Source organism: Alosa sapidissima, chromosome 20, assembly GCF_018492685.1.
Source record: "Alosa sapidissima isolate fAloSap1 chromosome 20, fAloSap1.pri, whole genome shotgun sequence".
Classification (NCBI taxonomy): Eukaryota; Metazoa; Chordata; class Actinopteri; order Clupeiformes; family Clupeidae; genus Alosa; species Alosa sapidissima.
In genome coordinates this window covers 15,559,233-15,572,604 of record NC_055976.1, presented here as the reverse complement: position 1 = coordinate 15,572,604, position 13,372 = coordinate 15,559,233, and the positions used below count along the sequence as shown (strand labels likewise).

Sequence of the window (13,372 nt, the reverse complement as noted above, 5' to 3'; positions counted from 1 at the left end):
CTCGCTCCTGTCAAGTTCGCACAGGGCCTCGCACCCCCTTGCGACGGCCATGCAGCTCCTCCTCAGACGGGGAAAAAAGTTAAAATACAGTACATGATAAACCCGGAAAAAGTTGACAGGTAGGCTATGTTTCGGTCCCGGTGATTATTTATGAAATTGTGCAAACGACAGCCTTTTCAAGGCATTTTAAGAAAGGAGTGGTAGCATGCAAGCTCCCAAATTGACCCAGTAGCCTACAGAAGGCATCAATAAATTGAAGGGGAGGGTCATGCGTTTTTTCATAATCACTTTGGAGGGTCATAGAAAAATTTCTTGCTGGCGAGGAAGGGGCACGTCTTTTTTGACTAATGCTTCCAAAACTCCTCCGGTAGCCCCTTAAATAAATAACGAACAGTCCCTAATTAAGTAAACTTAATGCCTCTGTGCTGTAAACTGATCCTGCTTCGGTCGGCAGGTAGGATACACCGAACTTGCAAGTGGGATATTCTTCCTACAGGCAGTAGGGGCGGGCAAGAGAGCCTTCATTCACCCCATAATGAGTCATTTAACCATACTGTATACCGACTTATATGCTTAGATGCTTTTTCTCTACGAAACTCCCCCTCGCTCGGTCTGAAGGTTTTTTCCTTTTCTTTGCATCTTCCGTCAAGGGTTTTCGCTGCTTCTTCGCCGGCTCTGCCATTATACACACGTTTGCAACAATCTCTAGCGTTTCGTTAGCCTCCCTCTGTGCTGTGGATGCAGGATGGAAACTGAAACTGCTTCGGTCGCCGGGTACGATACACTGAACTTGCAAGCGGGATATTCTTCCTACAGGCAGTAGGGGCGGGCGAGAGAGTCTTCATTCGCCCTGTAATGAGTCATTTAACCATATATCGACTTACGAAGATGAGTAATTAACATGAAAACGTTGCCTGGTGTCCCTTTAAAAATGTCTAGAATCGCCACTGATCCCCTGTACAATAAGCCGTTCTAGAGTAAAATGGTAGCACATTTCTAGGCCTATATGTGTCTTGTATTTTATAGTACTAAATTATAACAAATGGACCAGAGACCAAGATGTGCTGTCGACTCTTTTTCTGAGGCATTATATCAATCTGAACACCCGCGCATGCGCGCTCATTACATATCAAAACCTGCTCACTACATCTTCCCCTTTTAACTAATACTTTCAGGATCTTTATAGAAAACTCAAATTATATGTTAATAAATCCTAATACTGTTTTTACCATCAAGGCAGGGGAACAGATGACCTGTTGAACATCTCTGTAAACATGAGCATATGTAAACTGGTTAAATCAACTTCCATTTCACATGGCATATCTTATCACAACTCATATATTTTTTTTTCTTTTTTTTTTTCTGAACTCATAAAAACAAGTACATAACCTAACTGAGAGGTAGGGTAGACTGCCTGATCCTCTCTGTTGTGGTATGGAGGTTATTATGCTCCGTATATACTCACAACACTAAACTATAAGTTCAGTCTTTTAACAGGCTTGACTTCCCTGTCAACCCTGGTGTGTTGTCCCGAGTCTGGCTGGCCTCTAGACGGTGTATGGCACCACTCTCAGATGAGAACGGTTTCTTCTGAGACTGCCTGTGGAGGTTTGAATCACATATGAGCGTGGCGTCCCTGCTGAGCCAGAGACGACTCCTGTGTGTGGCGTGTTCCGTATCCAAACTTTCTGACCTGGCTTGAGAGATGGTGTTTCCCGTGCTCTGTGTCGTCTATTGTATCCTTCAGCCTGTTGTCTTTTAAGCTCCTGGTCTTTCAACTCAAATGCTCTTAAATCCGGCCAGGCTGGTTTGAGGGTGTTTGGACTCACCGGAAGGGGTGTTTGAATGTTGCGCCCCATCAGGAGCTGCGCTGGTGATACTCCATGGGCTAGAGGAGTTGCTCTGTATGCCATAAGCGCTTTGTGAGGGTCCTCACTCTTCTGCAACAAGGCTTTGACAGTTTTTACCGCCCGTTCAGCTTCCCCATTGCTTTGCGGGTAACGGGGGCTACTGGTTATGTGCTGAAAGTTGTAATCCTTAGCAAAATCTGTGAACTCTGTGGCAGCAAACTGTGGTCCGTTGTCTGTGATGAGTGTATCCGGCACACCGTGGCGGCTAAAGATGGCTTTTATTTTCTCAATCACAGCTGTTGCTGAAGTGCGTGTAAGATTGGAAACTTCGATGTAACGTGAATAGTAATCAATGACTACTAAATACTGACCCTTCTTCCATTCAAATAAGTCAGCTGCTAGCCGCGCCCAAGGGCGTGAAGGCAAGGGTGTGGTCATCAGCGGTTCTGTGGCATTTTGACTCTCTTTGGCACAAATTTCACACTGACGTACCTTCTCTTTAATCTGTGTAGTCAGCCCTGGCCACCAGACTGCTTCGTGGGCCCTGGCCATGCATTTCACCATGCCTTGGTGGCCCTGGTGAAGTTTGTCCAAGATGTCCTTTTGCATGCTTAATGGAATCAGTATTCTATTTCCCTTCATCAACAGGCCATCCACCATCAGCAGGTCATTTCTGTATTGCCAGAAAGGCTTCAGCTGTGGTGCAGAACTGTTTCTTTCCCACCCTGTGTGGATCAGGGAGGACAGCTGCTTACACACTGGATCTTCTTCCTGTGCTCTCCTTATTTGTAGCAATTTCTCAGGTGAGGCCGATAGCTGCTGAATGACCTCCTGGATATGAGCACTCACGTCGTTTTGAAGCACAAGGTCTTCCTCTGTTGCCATAGACTGGAGTGGAGCTCTTGATAAAGCATCGGCTGCTACAAGATTTTTTCCTGGTACATGTATGATTGTGTAGGAAAAACGCATAAGTCGTAACCTGAATTGCATGATACGAGGTGGGACGTCATCAAGCGGCCTTGAGCTGAGGAGACTGATTAATGGTTTGTGGTCTGTTCGCATCACGTAGTGCAGACCCAGGAGGTAAGTCTGAAATCTTTTGCAGGCCCAAGTGACTGCAAGGGCCTCCTTTTCAATTTGTGCATATCTGCGCTCTGTCTCAGTAAAGCTGTGAGATATGAAAGCCACTGACCTCCAATCTCCAGAGTCTTGAAGCTGAGACAAGACCCCTCCTAACCCGTAAGACGATGCGTCTGCTGACACTCTCGTCGGTTTTTCTGGGCTGTACTGGGCAAGGAGCTGGTCTTTCACTTTATCAAACGCACTCTGCTGCGCTGCTCCCCACATCCACATGTTTTCCGCTTTCAGGAGTTCTCGGATAGGCCCTGTGAGTTCTGCAATGTTGGGTGAGAATTTTCCCACATAGTTGACCATTCCCATGAAGCGTTTTACGTCAGACACGTCTTTCGGTGGTGGCATCTCTCTAATCGCTCTAATCTTCTCGGGATCTGCCTGTATGCCTTCTCCACTGACAACATGTCCGAGAAATTTAACCTCCTTCACAGCGAACTGACATTTGTCATTTAGAGTAAGGCCATGCTGCTGCAGTCTCTGCAACACCTTATGCACCCTCTCATCATGTTCTTTGGGTGTGGCACCGAATATCAGAATGTCATCTGCATGACACAAAGTTCCCTCTAGGCCGTCCAGCATCTGCGTCAATCGCTTCTGAAAGTGCTCAGGGGCCGATGATATTCCAAAAGGGAGACGATTAAAGCAATAACGACCAAAGGGAGTGATGAAGGTGGTGAGTGGGGCTGAAGCTCTGTGCAAAGGCACCTGCCAAAAACCAGCAGTGGCGTCCAGTTTGGAAAAAATTCTAGCTCCAGCTAGTTTAGCCAGTGTCTCATCAACTGCTGGAAGAATATGTCGCTCCCTGCACACATTTTCATTCAGGCGGGTTAGATCAACACATATTCTAATTTTTCCATTAGGTTTTGGTACTACCACCATTCCTGAGCACCACTCTGTAGCTTCCTCTATGGGAGAAATAACGCCCATTTCCTCCATCCTTTTTAACTGTTCTTGGACTTTTCCCCTTAAGGGCAATGGCATCACAATATCTCTGGCTGACAAGGTCAAAACTGCACGAAATTAAAAGTGTAGGATCATTATGACACCCTCCGAATGCATGCCAAGTTTTGTGTACTTTCGTTCATGGGGGGCCTTACAATAAAATAATTTATGTGTACATTTAGTGACGTACACCAACAAGGATTCCCGGGACACTGAAAGACCGGGGTACACAAAACTTGGTGGGCATGTACCCCACATGGATAGCATGGAACCGTCATTTTTCGTTTTGATCTGTAGCCCCCCCCCCCCCCCCGCTGGACTGGACCCCCCGAAAGGAGGGTAGGGCAGACACAGTTCTCTGTGAATATCTTGAGAACTGTAGGGCCTAGGATGGCCATTTTTTTCCGTATGTTTGCCTCCAGGGGTCATGTTAACCCATTTCATGTGCACACATGTGCACAAACAGATACACACACACACGCACACACACACACACACACACACACACATACATTCACAGTAATCATACGTATGACACATACTCACACAGTAGACATATGTACGCTTGCATGCACAGGCACATGCACAGGCACATACGCAGGCACACACACAAGCACGCACACACACACACACACACTCACACCCACACACACCCACACACATAACATAAACATAACACAAACAATCAAGAATTTCTCAGAATTATGAACAGGCAAGATGGAGGTGGAGTTGTATAAAATGAATTTTACATGTGAAATCTATGAACTAATCATGTACTTGTTGTCTAGCAGATACCAGTGAGTGTGGATAATGCAATTTAGTGAGACAGTTAGAATCATATAGGCCTTTCAGTGTGATTTCTTTTTGTGGAAAAAATGTGCTGGACTGGGCGGCGGTCATATTTTGTACCGCTCTGCGGTACATCTAGTTATTATTATATGCAATGGGAGTCTATGGCAGCCCATAGAACCGTATGGTAAAAAGTTGGGAAATTTGGCACACTGATTGGGGACGGTCCCATGATTCATGTCACCAAGTTTCATGTCGGCAACTCGAACCCTCTAGCGCCACCAACAGGCCAAAGTTGGACGTGCGTTCATGCACTTAACTTTTGACTTGTTGGTCCGATTTTCAAACGGCAGGTATTGTTGGAATCCTTTGACCAAGCCGAGTTCAACGCACCCTATGCCATCATTTTCCGCCATGATGGATTTTCCGCCATTTTGGATTTCATCAAAAACACTTAAAATGTATCAGGGGTCACATACTTTCTCTGATTCCCACCAAATTTGACACAGATCATCTTCAGACCAAGCCACACAAAAGTTATCACTTTTTGTCTTCGGAAGTATTACCGTTCGCCCGTAAAAGCCAATCAAAATTTGTGGCGAAGCCGCCAAACAGGAAGTGAGCTCATATCTCAGCAACCCTTGCATGTATCAAAACTTGGTACATTGACTCATGACCCCATCAGGAGGACCCTCAAGAAATTTGGTGACCTTTGACCTCTAGGGGGCGCTGTAATTCACAAACATGCCTTTTGGCCTGTAGCTGCTGCTGTGTTTAGAATTAAATGGTACTAGTGGTGTCTGGTAATACTGTGAAAGGTCCTTAGGTCAACTGAGGGCAACTTGTCACATCAATATAATTTATTCTGCCGCCATATTTGATTTGATCAAAAACACCAACAATTTCGCACAGGTCACAAATTTCATCTGATCTTCACCAAAATTGGCACAGACCATCTTCAGACCATGCCTTGTCACTTCATTTATTGATAGAAGCGTTCGCCCGTCACATCCAATCAACATTTGTGGCGAAGCCGCCAAACAGGAAGTGAGCTCATATCTCAGCAATCGTCGCATGTATCAAAACCAAACTTGGTACATGGACTCATGACCCCATCAGGTGAAGGCCGAAGAAATTTTGTGACCTTTGACCTCTAGGGTCACTGCAATTAGCAAAAATGCATTTTGCCTTGTAACTTTTGACGTGCTAGACGTGAAACTTGCTTTGACAGCTTATGGCCATACGTCTGATTGCAGCATTGAGCTAACAGCATTTCGTTGCCATGGTTACTCCGGCCTATCTGCTTGGCCCCCTCATTGCTGCTTGCAGCTATATTTTTATTTGTTTTACCATTTTCTGGGATTTTGACTGGACAAAGTGATTGTCAGTCAATGTTCCAACCAATTGGATTTTGTTGTTGAGTGGCGTATCTTGGGCAGTTCAGTGGTTTCAGTGTTGCTAGCTTAGTATGCTAGTAAACCATAGCATAGAATGGGATTCCAGCTAGCATGCTAGCTAGCTTTGTATGCTAAGCTAAGCAAAAATACGAACGAACAAATCCTATTGCTCATTACGAAACAAAATGTTTGTTTGTATATGAAACAGTTTGTATGAATTACCCAAAATTCCCAGTTAATTCCCGTAAATTCCCATTATATCCCACAATTTCCTTTAATGCTATGAAAGTTTCCAAATTGGAGTTATCTTATCTTAGTTGTCATTATTCCTTAGCCCACTAAGAGTAGCCTAGGTCTGAGAGGCTTTCTGAATAGGTTTTAAGAGCAAACTCCTAGCTAAAACCTTTTAGTGCGATTTAGGAGTACTACATAAAATGCTTTGTGAATACCGGCCCTGATTGAATCCCCTGTGCCATGCATCTCAGCCTGTGGCCTGTCTGTGTTTTGTGAAAATTGCATGTCCTGTGCGCTGGTAATGTTCTATGTTGTACAACCCCCATCACAGAAAGAAGTTGGGACCTTGTGTAATGCAAATCTGCAAATCACATAAACACATATAGCTGCAAAAAGGACACAGATGACATATAAAATGTTTCACGTTTCAAAAAAAGGGACAGGAGCAACAAAATGCTCGAAAAGTTGTGCAATGATAAAGAAAACAAGAAGAGGAATTTTTCACAACTGGTACCTTGATTGAGTATAAAAAAGAGCATGGCATAGAGGCAGAGTCTCCTAGAAGTAAAGCTGTGGAGGTATTCATCACTATGTGTTGACCTGTGTGGGCAAATGATGAAACAATACAAGTATAATGCTTCCTAACATGAAATTGCGAGGTATTTTGGGATGTCATCATCTTCCAGATGAATCCAGAGAAATTTTTGCGAACAAAGGACTAACCAGAACCGAGGATGTCTTTTGGACCTCAAATGGCACTGCATTTAAATCAGACCTGTTTCTGTAAAGAAAATCATTGTATGGGCTCAGGAAAACTGTAGTCTACAGTTTGATACTCATTTCACAAATGCTAGTGTAAACTTTACCTTGCAAAAGAAGACATTGTATTTACAGAAATGCCACCATCTTATCTAGGCCTGAGCCCATTTAAAATGAACTAAGGTAAATCTGAAAAACGTCCTGTGGTTAGCCCAATCAAAATTTGCAATTCTTTTTAGAAATCATGGACTCCTGGGCTTAAAGGAAAATTCCGGTTTTTAGCACTTTAAGGCCCTTTTCTGGTTTGTTTTGGATGAACTAGAGTGGTGGACACCGAAATTTTGACGATTGGTCCTGTCTCGACTTTTCTGACTCATTTTGAATCGCCTTTTCACTTCTCAGGGTGGCTGGCAATGGGCATACTGTAGTAGGCTACTCAAACATGTCCTAAAACAACCCTTAACGTTCGTTTTCAAAACTGTGCAACTCACCGAGTGGTTAGTGGTGTTCGTTGATGTTCCAAAACAAGTAGCGTAGCGAAATACAGTTTCTGTCGTCTTTTATTTGGCATTTTGTAAAATCCCATTGATTTCTGTCATTGCACGTTGATATTACTGCGCCACCGTCTATGCTTCAGGTTCAAATACGAATCATACATTGCGCCGATATATTTGCTTTTAATAGTCAACGAACTCCACTAACCACTCGGTGAGTTGCACAGTTTTAAAAACTGGAACAGGGAACACCTTGAATATTTAAGGAAATTATTATTATTATTAATATTTGCCAAATTAATTCTGCATATATTTAAACAGTATTTAGAGAAAGAGTCCAGGTGCTAAAATGGCTTGTCTGCAGTCCAGACCTGTCAAATTGGGTGCATCATGGAATAAAAAAACATGATTTAGGAACCATTCAGTGTTTATGGAATGGACCCCCGGGGAAAATAGGGTCTTATTATTCTTTGTTGAGGGGAGGGTCACCCAACTTTTTTTAGTCTATGGGGGGTCACCCAACTTTTGTATTCATGAAAAACGGAACATTTCAAAGTGGCTTGTTTGGTGCATATTTTTTCATGTAGCTCTCAGTCAAATATTAGCATTTTAGTGACATGTCAATCAGTGCAAAAGTCAACAACAACTCATTAATCAAAATCCTTTTGGTGATGGGTCATAGAAAAATCTATTGATGACCAGAGACGGTCAAGTATTTTTGTGACTAAAATACCCAAAACCCCTCCAGTAGTACCCTCTATTAAATAGAGACATTCCCAAAAAAGACCCCTACTATTGAGCAGCTGAAATCCTATAGAGCAGGAATGAAACAACATTTGAACTCTAGCAACTGGTCTCCTCAGTTCCTAAACATTTACAGAATGAAGGGGTGAAGCAGCACAGTGGTAAACATGCCCCTGTTCCAACTTTTATTAAAATGTTGGTGAATTTCCAACATAAAGTAAAAAGGCCTAAGTACCACTCTGCAGTAAAAAGAACAGAATGTCCTGTTCCCTTGAAGGTTCATGCACCCCCCCGCACGTGGGTTTTGCTCGCCAAGTTATCCCTCTGCTCGCACACACCTCAAAACATTGGTAGCACGCGATACAGGTATCTTTCACTTTTGTATGACATCGAGAGTGACACCCGGTCATAGAAAAACAGTGTCAAGTTAAGAGCCATACTGTACATCATACCTGCATACCTGAAGGATACATCATGTCAGAAAAACCGTGCATTAAGATGACACATGAGAACACCATACTTAGCTGTGCATTAGCTTGAAACACAAGAACACCTTATTTTTTATTGAAAAGTGTCAAAACGAAATCCACCATTATGATTGATCGGAATGGCACTGATTGGCTAAGTAAGGTGTCAATCACCAGTAATGAGGAAAAACCTTGATTTCGGATTGGGCGAGTGACGTATGGAAACTAGGAGGGTTTGAGATCTCGCACATTGCATAAAAGGCGAAGCACAGCCGCTCAGACTTCAGATTGTGCGCACCTTCTCATGGGAACAGGTTATCTGCAGATACCTTGATTCACTTTACTGCTTGGTGGTACTTGGTCAGACTTTGTCCATTGTCAGTACTTGTGAATTAAACTTGGTCAACGGCAGCTCTCTTCAGTCTTCAGTGTCTTCTTGGATCGGGTTCACCAGAGTGCTATTGATAGTGATTCAGAGTGCTAATTGGAGGTTGATTGGATTGCTTGTGGATTTTATTTCCCACAAGAATGTTACTGGCATCAAATTCAAAATGAACATATATTTTCCATGAAATAGTCAAATTTGCCATTTTCAATAACATATAAGAGATACAGATCCAAGAGACACAATTTGTTATAATGTTCTATGTTGCACTTTGGTCCAAGAGACGTAATTTTCATACATTTCATTTCTGTGAAAATGTCAATAAGCACTGACTTGACTTTGTTTATGTTTCTCTTCTTATCACCAGTTGCGCGCGCCCTTTTGCCTACCACAAACCAGAATAACTGTGAAACGAGCATAGGGCAAAAAGAGCAGTTCCAGTCCAAAGTCACAACAGTGCTGATTCCCCTCCTCTACCTCGTGGCCTTCCTGGTGGGCCTCCCCGCCAACCTGGTGGCCCTGTGGGTTTTGCTCTTCCGCACCAAGAAGCAGCCATCCACCACCCTGCTCATCAACCTGACCATCTGCGACCTGCTGCTGCTGGTCGTGCTGCCCTTCCGCATCGCCTACCACTTCCAGAGCAACGACTGGAAGCTGGGCGAGCCCCTGTGCCGCCTGGTGATGGCGCTCTTCTACGGCAACATGTACGGCTCGGTGCTGTTCCTGGCGCTGATCGCTTTCGACCGCTACCTGGCGCTGGTGCACCCGATCGGCGGGCGGGCACTGCGCACCTACCGCTACTCCGTGTACATGAGTATGGCGGCGTGGATGGTGGTGTTGGTGGCCATGGTGCCCCTGCTGACCACGCCCCAGACCTTCGTTCTAGACGACCCCAACATCACCACGTGCCATGACGTTCTGCCCGGTGAAATACAGTCCAGCTTCCTTGTGCCGTACTTCGCCGGCCTGTTTGCCATCTGCTTCCTGCTGCCGCTGCTGGTGGTGCTCTTCTGCTACGGGTCCATCCTGTGCGCGCTGGTCACGGCCGGACGGCGCTACGGCCACGCCGTGCGCGTCACTGCGCTGGTGTTGATCGTGTTCCTCGTCTGCCTGTTGCCCAGCAACGTGCTGCTGCTCTCGCACAACTCCTACCTGTGGGAGAAGGAGAGTGACAAGCTCTACATACCCTACATGGTGACGCTGGCACTCAGCACCTTTAACAGCTGCCTCGACCCCTTCATCTTCTACTACGTGTCCGAGGACTTCCGGGAGAAGGCGCGGCAGGTGCTTTTCTGCACGGACCTCATGAAGGTGCCAACGTCCAGCCAGCTGAATACGCGCTCGTCCTCCTCCTCCCGGTCCAAGGTGACCCTGCTGTCCACTTCGGGCCGGGTGTCAGTGACTCCCGAGGCCCCCTGCCTGCACGGAGCTGCAGCCTGATGGCATGGGGTTGTGGGAAGGGCAGTGTGATGCTGCTGGGATACTGCGGTAAGAGCAAGTGCCTCCCCAGTGCACCCCAGAGACTGTACTCTCCAGATGGCGTGTACTGGAGACACTGGCTGCCTAGAAACAATTCGTGGCTGATTTTCCATCTGTTTGTGTTAAATGCATTTCTGTCATTTCCGATGCTAACGGCTTTCATACAGGGAACCAGGAGTGATTCTATCTATTGTCATCAAAGGCCCATGTTGGTATTGTAAAGACCATATAAAACAGTCAATAAGGTGGCTTATATTTGCATGTTTACAGAACATACAGTACACAGAAAAAAATTCTGTAAAATGTTAACATTATTGCTGTCAAAAAACGTTGCAATCTGCTTTGTTTTGTTCTGACAGTCCTGGATGCTTTGTGAAGAAGTCTAGAGTGCTAGCCATTCCTTTTTTGTGCTGGAAAACAGTGTTAAATTCCATAAACACAACACTTGTTTTAGTCAGAGTTGGAGTGTGCTTGAGGATCACAGTGGAAGTATTATTTTACTCTTTGAAAAAAGGACATAGTACATGATATATTTAATATTCATTTGCCTTGGTTTTATAATGTGTAATGCCGCCATTTCATTTAAAGTAATGAAAACACTGTCATGTTTCTCAGCACATATTAATATCTATTTGTGGAAATACCCCACAGTTTGACAAACTTGGATGGCTTGTTAGTAGTACAGGTTTGCTGAACCCTCTTCTTTCTGTCAAAACCATTCCAGAGGATTAAAATTCTTCTTCAACCTAAAGTGTGTATTATCTGGAATGGCTTTAAATAACAGTAGCATTTAACGAGGTTGTCATGTCACTGTTTGCATTAACATAATTAAAAGACCAGAATGAACCAAATATTTTGTTGTTGTTGTTTTTCATCTTAATGTATTCAGGGAGGGTCAGTTGAAAGCAAGCTCTCTTTTCCAATGACTCCCTGATTACATACACGATATAAAACAACAATATAAACCAACAATCATAGTTTACACATAAAAACAGTCTGCACAACACCGGGAAGAAGAAATCCAAAGAAATCATTCCATTTTTTGGCGACATAAAATTCAAAAGCTGTTTTTCCTAATTCCGTTCAACATGAAACAGTCAAGGTCAGGACATTTTCTGAACGAGTGTACAAATTGCAAGATCTAACGGAAACCAAACTAGTCAAACTAGTCTGTCTGCCTCTCCACCTTCTCCATGTTTGTGTACTAACATATGCATAACCCCTCTTTCCTCCCACAGCCTGGATTGTGGCCGTACTTATACTTAATACTTTATACTTAATACTTGACCAATGGCTGTAACCCTTTTACTTCAACCTATTCTTGCACTGATATAGTTTTTTTATATATATTACTTTGTCTACAGTATTCTCTTATATGTCCATATTTATTATGACCGCCGCTAGCAAAGCTAGCGAAGCGATCATATAGGGATTGTCTAAGTTTTTTTTTTCCCCCGTCATCTATTTCCTGAATTTTTGGTCAACGATACCCGGGACACCGAACCACCGGGGCACATAAAATTTTGTGGGTATGTAGCCCCGCTAGACTTTTACGGAAAAATTTCCCTAGTTGTCCCTAAATAACTACCTGAACCGTGGCACCGAGGATGAAGAAATTTTTATGGTATGTTGGTCTCAAGGGCCCACATCAACCTAGCCCATAATCACTAATTTGTGATTTGCACCCCCCGGTAAGAAATGAAAATGCAATATCATTCTGCTTTAATCGCCCCTCTATTCAGTTAAGATGTTCAGAACTGCAACAAATTTTATGTGTATGATTAACCTGACATTCTCTGGGGGTATGCCAAGTTTCCTAGAATTTCATCCATGGGGGGGTCTAAAGAAATTAAGTTATGTGTATATTTAGTGACTGTACACATATTGGCCTGTAGATGGTGGTGCACACATATACACAGCACACACACACACAGGCAGGCACATACCATCATTATCGGCAATTAGAACGGCCGATACATAATTACAAATTCAGTAGGATTAAAGGAAAACCAAATATTCATCGTAATAAATTGGCTGCATTTCCAGTATTGGCGTCACATAGTCGTTTGTCCACCAGATGGCACATCATTGCAGTGAGAGTAATTTTGTTGGAAGTTAATCTAAAGTGGGTTGGAAAGACTATGCTTCCTACAAGGACAAGACTGTAGTTTACCGCAGAGAACATCTAATAAGGGTAGGATGATTTCTGCATGACATGTAATTCCCATTTCTTCTTGAAGCTGAAATAAATCTGAGAATGTTTATCGGACATGCTTGGTTTTTACTGCAGGTAGGCTACGTTAATCTTAAATTATATCAATAGCCTGGGTCGTAGGTAAAATAATGTTACCGTTAGCATTGGTTGAGTGATAGAGGCCAATTTGATTATTGATGTATTTGTAGAAAACCATAAATGGGGTTATAGGCTACCAAGCAAATTGATAACAGCACTAACTGTATCTTTCGACTATCATCTCATTTGCTTGACCATAACCTAGGCTACTAACAGGAGCTAAGTGAGTTAGCCACAACACGTTCGCTACGTGATGGTTTTCTAATGGAACATATATATTATATATAGGCTACCTGAAAGATAACCTGTCTATGATGCATCCTAAACACCGGGCTGGGACATTTCTGCTCAAAGTCTCAAAAAGCATCTGAGTCAACGTTCATTCCCAAACACCCATATAGGCTA

General features: G+C 43.7%; 1 protein-coding gene across 2 annotated transcripts in view; it reads left to right on the top strand.

The window, feature by feature from the left end:
* si:ch211-132p1.2 (proteinase-activated receptor 4) overlaps positions 1 to 13,372 on the top strand; it is a 39,073-nt gene that overhangs the window by 15,920 nt on the left and 9,781 nt on the right. The window contains exon 2 of one of the 2 annotated variants that reach the window (XM_042074128.1): positions 9,563 to 11,525. The exons of the other annotated variant lie outside the window; for it this stretch is intronic. Coding sequence (XP_041930062.1) covers positions 9,563 to 10,635 — 1,073 coding nt within the window. The 3' untranslated portion in view covers positions 10,636 to 11,525. Of the gene's footprint in view, positions 1 to 9,562; positions 11,526 to 13,372 lie in introns of those variants that run through there. 2 annotated transcript variants of the gene reach the window in all.